The 12,264-nt window shown below is 45.9% G+C and overlaps 2 protein-coding genes across 4 annotated transcripts in view; one reads left to right on the top strand and one right to left on the bottom strand.

Moving 5' to 3' along the window:
• The window catches only part of TRPM5 (transient receptor potential cation channel subfamily M member 5), a 60,008-nt gene extending 59,046 nt beyond the window's left edge, over nucleotides 1–962 (top strand). The window contains exon 25 of the mRNA XM_075065839.1: nucleotides 723–962. Within this exon, the coding sequence (XP_074921940.1) occupies nucleotides 723–826 (104 nt within the window). The 3' untranslated portion in view covers nucleotides 827–962. The remainder of the gene's footprint in view (nucleotides 1–722) is intronic.
• Nucleotides 963–4,035: 3,073 nt separating this feature from the next.
• Nucleotides 4,036–9,908, bottom strand: TSSC4 (tumor suppressing subtransferable candidate 4). Of its 3 annotated transcripts, none has more exons than XM_075065101.1 (4): nucleotides 9,788–9,908; nucleotides 8,904–9,135; nucleotides 6,898–6,970; nucleotides 4,036–6,257 (listed from the first exon to the last, which is right to left on the bottom strand). In XM_075065101.1, the coding sequence occupies exon 4, from the start codon at nucleotides 6,170–6,172 to the stop codon at nucleotides 5,117–5,119; it is 1,056 nt and encodes a 351-aa protein (XP_074921202.1). In that variant the 5' UTR covers nucleotides 6,173–6,257; nucleotides 6,898–6,970; nucleotides 8,904–9,135; nucleotides 9,788–9,908; the 3' UTR covers nucleotides 4,036–5,116. The 3 variants fall into 3 exon arrangements, with proteins under 3 accessions (XP_074921202.1, XP_074921201.1, XP_074921203.1); XM_075065100.1 differs by having other exon boundaries at nucleotides 8,904–9,026; nucleotides 9,788–9,854; XM_075065102.1 differs by lacking the exon at nucleotides 6,898–6,970 and having other exon boundaries at nucleotides 9,788–9,837.
• Nucleotides 9,909–12,264: the final 2,356 nt, after the last annotated feature.

The raw sequence follows: 12,264 nt of genomic DNA, 5'->3' as shown, positions 1-12,264 counted from the left end.
AACTAAGAACTCCACAAGGTCTTGACATGGAAAGGTCTCAAAAGATTAGATTACTCATTTAGAGGCCCAAGCCCAGACAGCCGTTATCTATGACTTGTGATTATTGCCATCTCTCCTCCCTGATTTTTCCCAATGTTTACGGTGACAAACTACACAATCCTAGCTAATATAAACACAACTGATTGAACATTTTCCCAGTCACAGACAGGGTAATGTGGAACACATAAGAGTATCTGCATAGTGGAGCATAAGATTCCCCAAACATTCAAAGTAGTTTTCAGTGTTCAACTGCTGGAGTAAAGCACAGATCACTAGACGCAAAGTCATGAGATGGTTGAGTCTAAGTCCATACACCTTTATTTCTCTCACAACAGTTTGCAAAATGGACTGTTGTTAAAAGTGGCAGTAATAGCAAATTCCCCTCCTCCCCCAGATTAGATTTTGTAAAAAGATTTCCATTCTTTTGAAAGAATTCCCTTGCAGCATTTTCTACCCAAACGTAGTACTATCACTGCATGGGAATCAGACATTGAAATTGACTAGAAACTAACACAAAGGTTTTTATTGTCTGAAGTGGAAAATGCAAAAATGGTGGTCTAGTGTAGCTTTTCACTAACTGCTTAAATTTTGTAGTCCTCCCCAAAGACCCCAATAGTTATTGTAAGAGCTTGTTTTCATAATATTTTTAAACTAATGCACTGATTTTTTAAAAATCTTGTTAGGTTTTATGAATACCAGCACAAATCAAACAATCCTACCAGAAAGAAGTGAAGGCAAAGAGCATACAGAAGAGTCTGAAAATGATATGATGTACATTGATAATTAAATGAAGTTCTCATTTCCTCAGATTAGTTTGCCATTTTGAAGTACTTCTGGGGTGAAATCCCAACTCCACTGAAGTCAGTGGCAAAACTGCCATTAAGCTGTGGGGCCAGGACTTCACCACTGATGTACTCGTGTATCAGATGTCTTCTATTTCCTTCTCACTGTATTTATATATGTAGTGAACAGGGCAGTGAGATTTTTTCCCCCCATCTTCATCTCCTGCCCTTACGGAGAATGCTTACCTACCTGTCTACTATGTTTCTCTTAACCTATTTACCCACATTAAGGAAAAGCAGATCAATTGCTAGAGGCAATCACCTGTGCTATGTAATATTCTTCTGTCCATGTCAGACTTCCATCCTCCTTTGCCCTGCAACCATGTCTTGCATGATTCTCTGGATCCTCAACAAAGCCTGCCATGTTGCCAGACAGGGGCCCACAATACACTCCAGAACCACCTCATCTCCTGTAACATCTGCTCTGCACGCTCTCTTTGTTGCATCCTCCTCTCCTATCTTCTCTTCCACCTCCCGTTTCCTGGTTCTTATCCTCTCATCTAATCCATACTGGTGACTCCTGTTTAGCCATATAAAGGCTCTCTTCTCTACCCTACTCTTATAGCCTGTGTACTTCATTTCACCAGTCATGGTAATAAGCATCTTCTACTGCACCCTGGTACCTTCTCTGATCCCCTCCAAACTGATACCATCCGATTTTCGAAAACACTTCTGTGCCCTCCACTCCCTTCTCAAATTTCCTTTTTTTTTACTGAGGACTTCATTTCTTGATTGTTATTCCCTGTATTCTTCTCAGAGGAATTACTCTGACAAAAAGCATGATGCTTACTGTGACACTTCACAAGACTGGCACACTAAAATTAGTCACCTCATCTGTTTGCTGAAGAAAGCTCAATTTCATGGGCTCTTTACTTCTCTAGAGATTGTTAATCAAAAACAAATCAGGAAATAACCCAGGGCTTCAACAGCATAGAAGCCAGATTTTTGCACTGATCTAGTTTTTTCTCATCCCCAAACTGTTATACTTTCCAGCGTCTCCTCCTTATCTTGACTATGGTAATTTCCTCCTTTATGGCCTTTCCTTAGGCCTAACTTCTCCCAGCTACAGAAACTGAAACATCTTTTGTCCTCAAGTCTTCACTGGCTTGCTGTCCATTTCAAAACCCCAAGCACATAAATGTTCTACTACCTTCACCCCCTCGACTCCATCCACTATGCTCCCTGAATGCAAGCTTTCTGCCTGCTGTCTGTGTTGCTTTAACAGTGGGCAACAGAAACTCTCCCAACACAGCCCAGAAGTTGGAACAGCTCCCTTACCTCCAAGAAATCGTTTTTCATTTTCTTGTCTCATTCCTCTGAAAAATCAAATCCTACTCCACACCCCATCAATTTTACTAGAAACTAGACCTATGAACATTTCACCTTTTCTCTTTTCATTACAGTAGCTACAAATGTTACACTTGTATATTTGACATTGACTTTATTTGCACATATAGGCTAACTGTATGTGAAACCTTGTTATACTTTTGTAGGAGACAGCATACACAAATAAACTGAATTTTACTACTTAAAAGGTTCTCTTCCTGTAATTTTGTAGGATAGTGCCCAACCTTTTGGATTCATGTAAATACACTACTATTGGCAAAATGTACTGGACTTCTGGCTTTCTTGGATGGATAGGCCTCAATTAAATTGGATTTCCTAGAAAATATTATACCTGTAGGCTCCTATGTATCATAAATGCTGCTCCTGGTAAGTTACACACCTCCCCTGTCAGGTTTCTTGATCTCAAAAAAGCTCCACCACACACAAAAATTAAAAAAAAAATAAAAATTGAAGATCAAGTTATAATGCCTTTTATGCTCAGAAGCTTTCAAGCAAGAGATTCTTGTTAATGGAAATAAAGGTGTTAAGGACTTCCTCCTACTATAGGAATTTGCTCATCTTATTTTCAAGTCAGCTGTGCCATATCATTGTGCCCTACACAGGGGAATAGTTTTGGCATCCATGCTACAATAGTTCATTCACCTCTAGAGACAGAGAGGTGGAATCAATGGCTACTGCTTCAGGGACATTTTGTGTTTAGGAAGTAGTCAGTTTGTCAAACCAAAACACTTCCTGCCATTACTGATATCATCAGTGAATTCAGATCCTTATTTGAAAGCAAACTATATGGTGACAACTCTGGAAGTTATACCTCATCTGAATTTTTGAATCCCCTTCAAACCAGCAGGATTAATATATTAGGTATGTCCTATCAACGTCCATAGACTCTTAATTGTTCCTCTTTGTTGCACTCCAAGCCAATTTGTCCTGGACAAGGTCAGTTTCACAAGACTGACACTACTGCCCCACCCTCTACCCATTGCACATAATTATTTTTTTCTGGAAGCAACAACCAGATGCTCTGGACTGCACAAGCAAAAAAAGCAGCCATGGTTCCTGTCCTGCAGCCAAGAATTTTCTCTCTAGAAATTTCAAGCACCCTATCAGTAATGTTCCCAAGTTTGCATGAGGGTTTAAGCAATGAATCTCTAGCTACAATGAATGAATGTAGTGAAACTGCAGATTCCAAGGAAAGAAGAGATGGCTTTTTACTGCCCAGTTATAAATATTACAATTTGGCTGATTAACTCCATATTATTAAATGTTAATTTACAAGACTGGCCATGATAAATCAAGCCAAATTGCCTAAGCAACATGCTGTCTTTTATAGCAGTGTTTCTCAATCTTTTTGATACCAGGGACTGTTTTGCTGCCTTCCTAAACTGTGGCAGGCAGATCTCAGGGATTAGACCGGTCGTTAAGAAACACAATATGAATATCCATTCTAAGAATGTAACTTTTCAACCTGTTTTCCCTCATCTAACCAAAGGCAATGTCAGAATTTACTAACCTGTCTGACAAGTATATTTGTAAAGTGCTATGTAAAAGTTTAACATTCATTATTGTTGTGTTAATGATTCCATTTGCACTTGTAAAGCTACTCCAGTGTTACAAAAAAAAAAAATAGTAGTAAGACCAAGAGAGGAAAAAAAAGCCTCTCTCTACATATTTAGAGTAAAATCCTCTCAGATTCTTACCTGAAATCCCACCTTGTCAAATGAAATTGTGTCTATACTTCGCTACTAATATTCATAGTTGTGTTTGATGCTAACACACCTATAAGTGGAAAACAGACCCAGAAACTAAATTACAACTAAATGTTTTTATTGACATCCAAAGTATAAAGAGAATCTCTTAGTACAAGTCCTTCCCTTCCAATTAGTTCACTTAAGAGTCAAAATGGAAGCACTGCAAATTATGGAGGTGAGACATCAGCACAGCACATCACTCACACACAGGGAAAAAGCTTGTGGCTGCTTGACCAGTCAGTAAACTGTCACACAGATTTCAGTTGTACACACAGTATGTTGAGAAGTGACTGACACTTTCATGCATGTCTTTGCTAAAATGTTTCCAAAGATGTTTTCTCTCAACAGGCCTCATGTAACTTTTAAACTTTTACAAAATAAGCTATGTTAGAAAGTAACAGGGAAAATACTCAAGACTACCTTAAAAACCATTTAATTTGCCACTCTTGATTGTGCCCTCTCAGCTCATGGCCAGTTACTTACTGTGTTTTTATTTTCGGTGGCAGTGGGGGAAGCATGGTTCAATCCTTGTCCCACTTGATCCCAATTAGGGACATACCTATTAAGGGAATATTTCCATCCCAGAGGTAGGGAATCAGGATATTAACTTAATCCTACTGGATTTGGTTTTTAATACTTTAAAACTCTACCTTATATGCTCCTCTTCAATCCTGATCCCTTTTGACCCCCGACTTCTACAGCACTGGTCAGGGGGTTCTATTTTTTTTTTAAGAAGGTGCAAGAATAGGGAAAGGCAGGGGGTCCTCCTGGATCCCGCATTCTTCCTGCTAAAGTACTTGTGTTAGGACCGGCTCTCTCTGTGGTCAAAGACTTGACACTGTGCCAGCGTCAGTCAGAGGGGCTTGTTCAAGAGCACACACCCCACTCCCTACCCCTCCAGATGCTGTACCCACACTGTTCCCTGGAGGTATAGGGTTTTTGTACTTTAGTTTCTGACAAACTTACTAAAAATAGTGTATTTGGAGACCATGAAATTGAGTGCTAGACAAAAGCCTGCCACTTGCCCCACTAGTGAGATCTGAGCTGAGAGAGAGCAAACAAAGGTAGCTTTCTGGAATAACACGGAAGCCTCTGGATGGGTATAATTAGTTTCTCTCTTGAATCAGAGGGGTAGCCGTGTTAGTCTGGATCTGTAGACTCTTCAGCCTCTTCATAGTCTGCTTTGAGACGGAAATGCTTCCTACTCCTTTTCTTACTACTGTGAAACCCTACGGTTTCCACCAAAGCATCTTCACCTGTGTGAGTGGAACCTGTGCCAAGTTCTCTTTTTGTACCCAGGTCCTCCAACTTCACCTGCTCCTCTTCCTCCATAGTCTTCTTCCCTTCAATGTCTAGATGGTCCAGCTCAAATTCATCTTCCTCCCTCAGGTCACTGCCCTTCTTGGGAGATTTCTTATTCAGACCTTGCTTTGTGTTCAGGAGCTTCTTACCATCCTCCTCTGCTGGTCTTTTCCTTTCCGAACTATGCATGCCTATCTTTGTGGGCTTGGTAAATATTATCCTTCCAGCACCATAACTGGACGGGTCCTGGTTGAAATATGGGGTGTAGCTGTCTTGCACAGCTGAGCTTTGTTCTCCTCCTTTCTTCTTCAAGCCCTCTAGGAACTCCATGGCAGCCATCCTGTTGGTCTTATCACTGGACTCTGAAACTCCCTCCAGGCTGTACTTTGTCCAGCGTTCTGGATGTGCCACGTAGTCCGGGACTCCTGGAGAGCTTTTGGGAGCTGGGGGTGGCTTGCTTTGCCTTCCAAGGCTTTCTGCAGCCATCTTGCTTAAAGGAGTGGATGGGGGCAGAGGGCGCTTAAACCTCCCATCAATAATGTTATCTTCATCCATAGAAGGCGCCGCTAATTTGGCTGCCCCTTCCAGGCCGTCAAATATGCTCTGGCTACGCAGTGAGAAGGTAGAGCTCATGCCTCTCAGATGGAATGGCTGGACAGGAGACTTAAGGCTGTTTGAAGAATCAGGGATCTCATCTGATCCATAACCTACATCATCCAAAGGTGGTGGTTCCATTGGAGAAATCGTATCAACTTCTGCTTCATCCACTAAGCCAAAGTCTTCAGAGTCTGAATCACTGAGTGAAACTGTGTCAGAAGGTAGAGTGCCCTCATAATCTTTGCCCCTGCCATCCACTATACCCATAAAGGGCTCACCAGCACCTTCATCTCCCATCTTTGGGCTGTTATTCAACTGTGCTCTCTGACTTAGACCCAGCTGCAGCAAATAAGGTCTTCCAAATATCCAGTGACTTTAAAGCCTGGAATAAGAAAGAACAAATATAAATTCATCTGTGAAATGAGAACCACATCAGAACAGAATGTCCTGAGAGACTTTTCTGTTCACATCTCAGAAATTCAAGGCCATGGAAAACTGTGCGACTTAAGAAGTGCTGCAAATGAGACAGAAAAGAGCTAGTGTGAGGAGACTACCCCTGCTATATTCTGAGCTCAACATTCTCAGGGCTCACTGAGGAAGGGGTTGCAGCATCCACTATGCTATTTAAAAAAATACTGTGATTATCCTTATTTCAACTGATGTTGTACATGACAAACATTGTGTACTATGTCAAATCATGTTGCTACAAATCTCAGGTACATGTATCTCATTCTGTCACTAGATAAATTTTTGTTTGAAATAAAATCACTCTTTTGTGCATGAATGTGAGCAATTAACGCACATATACAGGGCTTATTTCAGAATACAGAGCTAGTTAAAATAGATTTTTGCTATTACCAGTACACCAGTTTTAATTAACAATTCAGGGTTTCTTCCTCCAGTATAGAAATATATGAATACACTGCAAAATTTTAAGGTAGAAAAATATGTGCCTAAGCTCTATAAATATAGGTTCTCAATAAAGACTGTAAATAGGCATGGGAAGTGTGCTAGTCACTCACTGTCTCTTGAGACTGAAACAATTTCCCTTCCTCTGGGTCAGTTAAAGCCACCAAGGATCTCAGCTGCTGCACCCTAGAAAACAAATATCTACATCACAAGGTAGGAAAATTCATTTTTTTAAAAGGTATTTTAATACGAACAGTTAGCACATTTCTCAGTCGTCTCCAACTGTGGCCCTGATTCCTAATTTTTGTCATGAGCCTGTCGTAATAAAAATTCTGCAGACGTTTCTGGGATTTAGGCTGGAAAAAGAACTCTGCACTTTCTGCTGAGACACACACCAATGAAGCCACTCAGGACATAATGCTAATGCCAAAATTCATGGTCCCAGCCTGAGTTCAATGGGAAAGAAGAACAGATTTTTTTAAAATTTTCTTTTTAGTTTCGGTGGCTACAAAATACCCCACTGAGAACTGAATTTGATTAAATAAAAAGAGAATTTTAGCAGAGGAGTGTCAAAATCAGTGTGGTCAACAAGAATAACTGATAAATAATAGTAATCATGAACAGCATTGCATACTACTTCCATGCTGGTAAAATTTGCAGGACAGATTGGGGAGAAAACTATGGGCCAGATTTCAAAAGAGCTGAGCACTTACAATTGCGGCCAAATTTTGAAAACCTTTAAATCAGTCAGACACCAAAAGAAGAGAAAAAGATTTTTTACATTGGGTCCTGAACTCCTTTAAAAATCTTACTCCTGGGGACATTGGTGCCAACTTTCCAAAGTGCCAGGTGGTGCTCCATCCCCCAGCACTGTCCTCGGCCCCGCCCCACTCCACTCCTTCCCCACATGGCCCCACTCCCAACCTCTTTCCACCCCGCCCCACCTCTTCCTGCCCTGCTCAGTTCCCCCAATTCCCAAGCGTTCCGCGTTCTCGCTCTTCTCCCTCCCTCCCTCCCTCCCTCCCAGCCTCCTGCATGCCACAAAACAGCTGTTTCACGGCAGGAGGGAGCAGGAGACACAAGGGGGAGGTACTGATCAGCAGCGCCCTGGAGCACCCACAGAGTCTATGCCTGTGACTGAAGAAATTCTGCGCCACTGTGCAATGCAGAATTTTGCAGAAATTAATGTTGTGTGTGCAGAATTTCCTTTTCCCCCACAGATGGGCTGCACTGCTGCTAGCTGCCAGTAGGGGTTACTGGAGCCAGCAAAGCCCAGCTCACACATTAAATATACAGCTGAGAGAAACGACAGGGAGCTAGAGGGTTCCCGGCAGCTGCAGTTCCCAGCATGCCGAGAGGGAAGGAGAGGGCACCACGCAGAAAACTCCATGAAAGCCTGGGACCAAGCATCAGGCTGTTTCTCCCACTGGATCCTTGGGTTTTCAAGGGAGGCAGGAAGGGCCATGGCTGGGCTCAGGGGTATGTGTGTGTGCATTTATGTGGCCCGGGGGGCCTCACATCTGGGTTTGGGGCGGGGGATTCCGGTGTATTGACTGGGAGTGGGGGCCAGGGCTGGGCTCTGGTGGGGAGAGTGGGGAAGGTGGCAGAGCAAAACAGGAACCGGGTTGTATTAGGGGTTTCTTTAACTCTCTACTCCTGGACATTTGCCGACAGTTACTTTGAAATAAATTACCAAAATAATTGAAACTGGTATGATTATGTAGTGTTATTTTGAAAATTTGCAGAATATTGTGTGTAGAATTTTTAACTGCTTGGCACCGAACACCCTAGGAGTAAAATCTGGACATATGTCACAGTGGGCCCATTTGAAAATACGGCCTTTAGCTGGGTGAAGTGGAAGATTAGCACTTGAAAATCTGGCCCTATCACACTTTACAGTCATAGCACATGGTTCAATAGCTTTTGCAGAAACAACAGCAATCCTCCAAACTACAGGAAGAAGAAAGGAGTAAATGCACCTGCATAAGGACTGCTTTCAAACTGGCAGTTCACCACAGCTGGGACTGGCAGAAAGGAAAAGTTCCCAAACTTTGAAAACCTCTTCCGTCTCAACAACAAAGGCCAGGAGTACTGACCCCTACATCCCAAGGGGACTCACAGTTTCTTGGTGGTGATCTGAATATGATACAACTCAGACAGGATGGCATCTCTCTGAATGGACAGGTCTCCAGGAGAATCTTCCATGCTGCTCTCAATCAGGCTCTCCTCCTTCCTCCCCCTGCTGCAGGGGGAGCCAGAGAGCACAGTCACCCTAGGTCAGCTGTTACTACACCCACTCTCCAGGGCAAAGCTTTACAGGAGGCAGCTGTTAGTGATGGATCTCAGATACCCTAGCAATAGACAATGGGGGCCACGTCAGTATTTTAGAGGGACAACACCATCTGACAGCCTTGCAGCGTGTCATGTGCTGAGCTCACAGGTCCCCAGGGCAAGGCAATGATCCTATTGAGATGCAGGGGAAGGGGGACTGTGACCCGCCCCCCGCAGGGTTATGATACTGGGGAGGGGCTGTGACCACCCCAGCCTCCCGGCAGGGTTATGAAGCACAGGAGACCCTGGGGAGGGGCTGTGACTCCCCCAGGCAGGGTTATGATACTGGGGAACGGCTGTGACCCACCCGGCAGGGCTGAGACGATGGAGCGGGAGGGAAGTTCTAGGCCCGAGGTCTGTGACGCGGGGGGGGCTGGGCTGTGATACTGGGTGGAGGCGGAGCTAGGGGACCTATGACCCCGGGGGCGGGGCTGTGATCCCGGCGGGGGGCCGGGACTCGGTTCAGCGAGGCTGTAGCCCCGGGCCAGGGAGAGGCGGGGCTGTGAGCCCTCGGGCAGGGAGGGGCCCAGGGGCCTGTGACCTCGGGACTAGCCAGGGGGCAATTCCCCGGGGCGGACGGGCAGTCCCCGGCCGGCCAGGGAACCGACTCGCCCGAGCCTCAGGCCCCGCGGTGCCCGCCGCGGGCAGGGCGGGAACACGCGCGGCCCGTACCTCACGGAGCGCGGCCCAACCGCTCCTCCTCGCAGCGCGCGGCCCAGGCGGCTACATCCGGCCGCGCGCACAGGAAACGCGCCGTCAGCCGCGGCGGCCCGCGCGAAGCACTCTGGGAAGCAGAGTCCCCACCGCTCGTTGAGCCACTTCTGAGCGACAGCTCCCAGCCGCTATTCCCATAAGGCAAAGCGGGAGGGGGGGGGGAGAAACACCCACCAGCTTTGACCCCTGGGAGTTGTAGTCTCCAATGCGCCGGGCTCGTGCCTGCCTGAGAGGCCAGAGCAGAGGGAGGAAGCGGGGCGGTCTTAGGGCTAGGCTGGGCTGATCAGGGCACAGGCTCTACCCCCAGGCCTGGGAGAACGGGAGCCAACTTAAACACTGCCCTCTGCTGGCCGGCACTGGTACTGCATCGCCCCATGTTACAGGGCCCTACCAACCAGCTGGGCTATGGTGAATGCAATGTGCCGAACATTACTGCTCCCCACATCGCCCCTGCAGCCAGTGTGGCCTGCACAGCTACAGGGCAAAGGGCAACGTGCCCAACCACTGTAGTCACTTATGTCTATTACAGTAGCAACCAGAGGCCCAGCCTGAAGGTGAGCCCCCTTCTAGTTTGCTCTTATGCCTCCAACCTATTTAGCACATACAGAGCACCTTTCATCCATAGATCTCAAAGCACTTACATGGGCGGTTCGGTTGGTACCAACTACCCCTAGTTTACAGATAAGAAAACTGAGGCACAGGGAGGTGAAGATCACCCAGAACTTTGGTGGTAACACTGGGAACAGAACATAGATAACCAGGGCAGGTGCAAGGACGTTTTGCGACCTAGGCAAAACTTGCACCTTGTGCCGCCCCCCCCCCTCCATGGCAGCTCCCCCCCTGCACCCTGAGGCACCCCCTGGCCTCAGCTCACCCCTGCTCCGTGCACGAATACCCTGAGCATACTGTCGCTGCTTCACTTCTCCCGCCTCCTAGGCTTGCGGCTCCTAAGCTGATTGGCGCCGCAAGCCTGGGAGGCGGTAGAAGTGAAGCAGCTCACCGCTGCCCACCTCCTCTCCGAGCACACCATGGTTGCTTCACTTATCCTGCCTCCCAGGCTTGCCAATATGATTAGGTGCCGCAAGCCTGGGAGGCGGGAGAAGTGAAGCAGCCACTGTGTGCTCGGGGAGGAGGCGGGGCAGGGGTGAGCTGGGGTGGAGAGTTCCCCTGCGTGCCACCCCCCGCCTCATCTGCTGCAGGCGGCCCTCCCCGCATTCCCCTGCTCCAGCTCCCTTCATCTAAATGCCGGCGGCTACCGGGGTGGCCGAAGGTCCGGCCACCGCGGTCACTGCCGAAGAAAATGATGCCCCCCAAATCCTAGTGCCCTAGGCGACCTAAATGGTTGTACCAGCCCTGTAGATAACCCCATCCATTCCAGAGCCTATTATCTAAAATAAATATTCATTTCTAGTTCTTTCATCCAAAGAACCATTTACAAACTAACTAATCTCTGCAATGCCACCTTTGTGAAGTGAGCAATTATTCATAGTAGGGCTGGTAGGGGAGGGGAAAAATCACAATTCCAAGTCACAAGTCTGTGATTTCTGCCTGAGAGCAATTTCAAGTGAGCCCAAGAGGAACATTTAGAATGGAGCTCTCGTCTCACACAGTAGCTTTGCATTTGCTTAACGGGACATTCAAAGTGCTTTAGCCCTGATGTTTAATATCGCTCTATGACAGGGATAGTCAATAGGTGGACTGTAGGTCAAATCCAAACAGCCACATGTTTTTGAACAGACCCTGAAATATTTTTATTTACTTATCATTATTGTTACTAATTTTTTCTTTTAAATTACTTTCTCTAGAGTCTGGACCTTGACGATACCTTAACCAATAAATTTGGACCTTGACAAAAAATAATTGATTACTCCTGCTCTATGAGCTTGATCCAAAGCCAGCTGAAGTCAATGGAAGTCTTTCAGTAGGACCAGGCCCTAAGGGAACAGGGCCTTTATTTTGACTGAGGGTTATGGCTACACTGCACACTCCTTACAGCACTGTGAAGACTACATGCACTGCATACCCCCTTAGTACGGGTATGACACCGCCAGACATTGCTTGATGAGGGTGCTCTGGTGAAATGAGAGCTAATTCCCAGGATGTCCAGCAGGAGGCGCTGCGGTTGTGAGTCCATTACAGGGAAATTCCAGCCAGCATGCATGAGGTGTGGAAAAAGTCCTGTCCCAAGAGATGATGCATGTCCAGCTAAAGGCACAGGGTGTAATAAATGCATGAGATATGGACATTTTGTATCTGTGTCACACCAAAGCAGTCAGAGAATTTTCCCATATTACAGAGAATCAAAAGCCATTGTTTCTGGAATCTATCACTTGTGATGCCAGAGCCTGCCTGGAGAGTGAAACTGAATATTCACAGCAATACTATTGACTTTAAAATTGGCTTAGGAGCTGACATCACAGTCATCTCAGAAGGGA

Source organism: Chelonoidis abingdonii, chromosome 4 (assembly GCF_003597395.2).
Source record: "Chelonoidis abingdonii isolate Lonesome George chromosome 4, CheloAbing_2.0, whole genome shotgun sequence".
NCBI classification, from domain to species: Eukaryota; Metazoa; Chordata; order Testudines; family Testudinidae; genus Chelonoidis; species Chelonoidis abingdonii.
This window is presented reverse-complemented; position numbering and strand designations above follow the sequence as displayed.

Coding starts and splice junctions, on each gene's coding strand:
- TSSC4 (XM_075065101.1), bottom strand. CDS start 6,172: ATGGGAGATGAAGGTGCTGGTGAGCCCTTTATGGGTATAGTGGATGGC.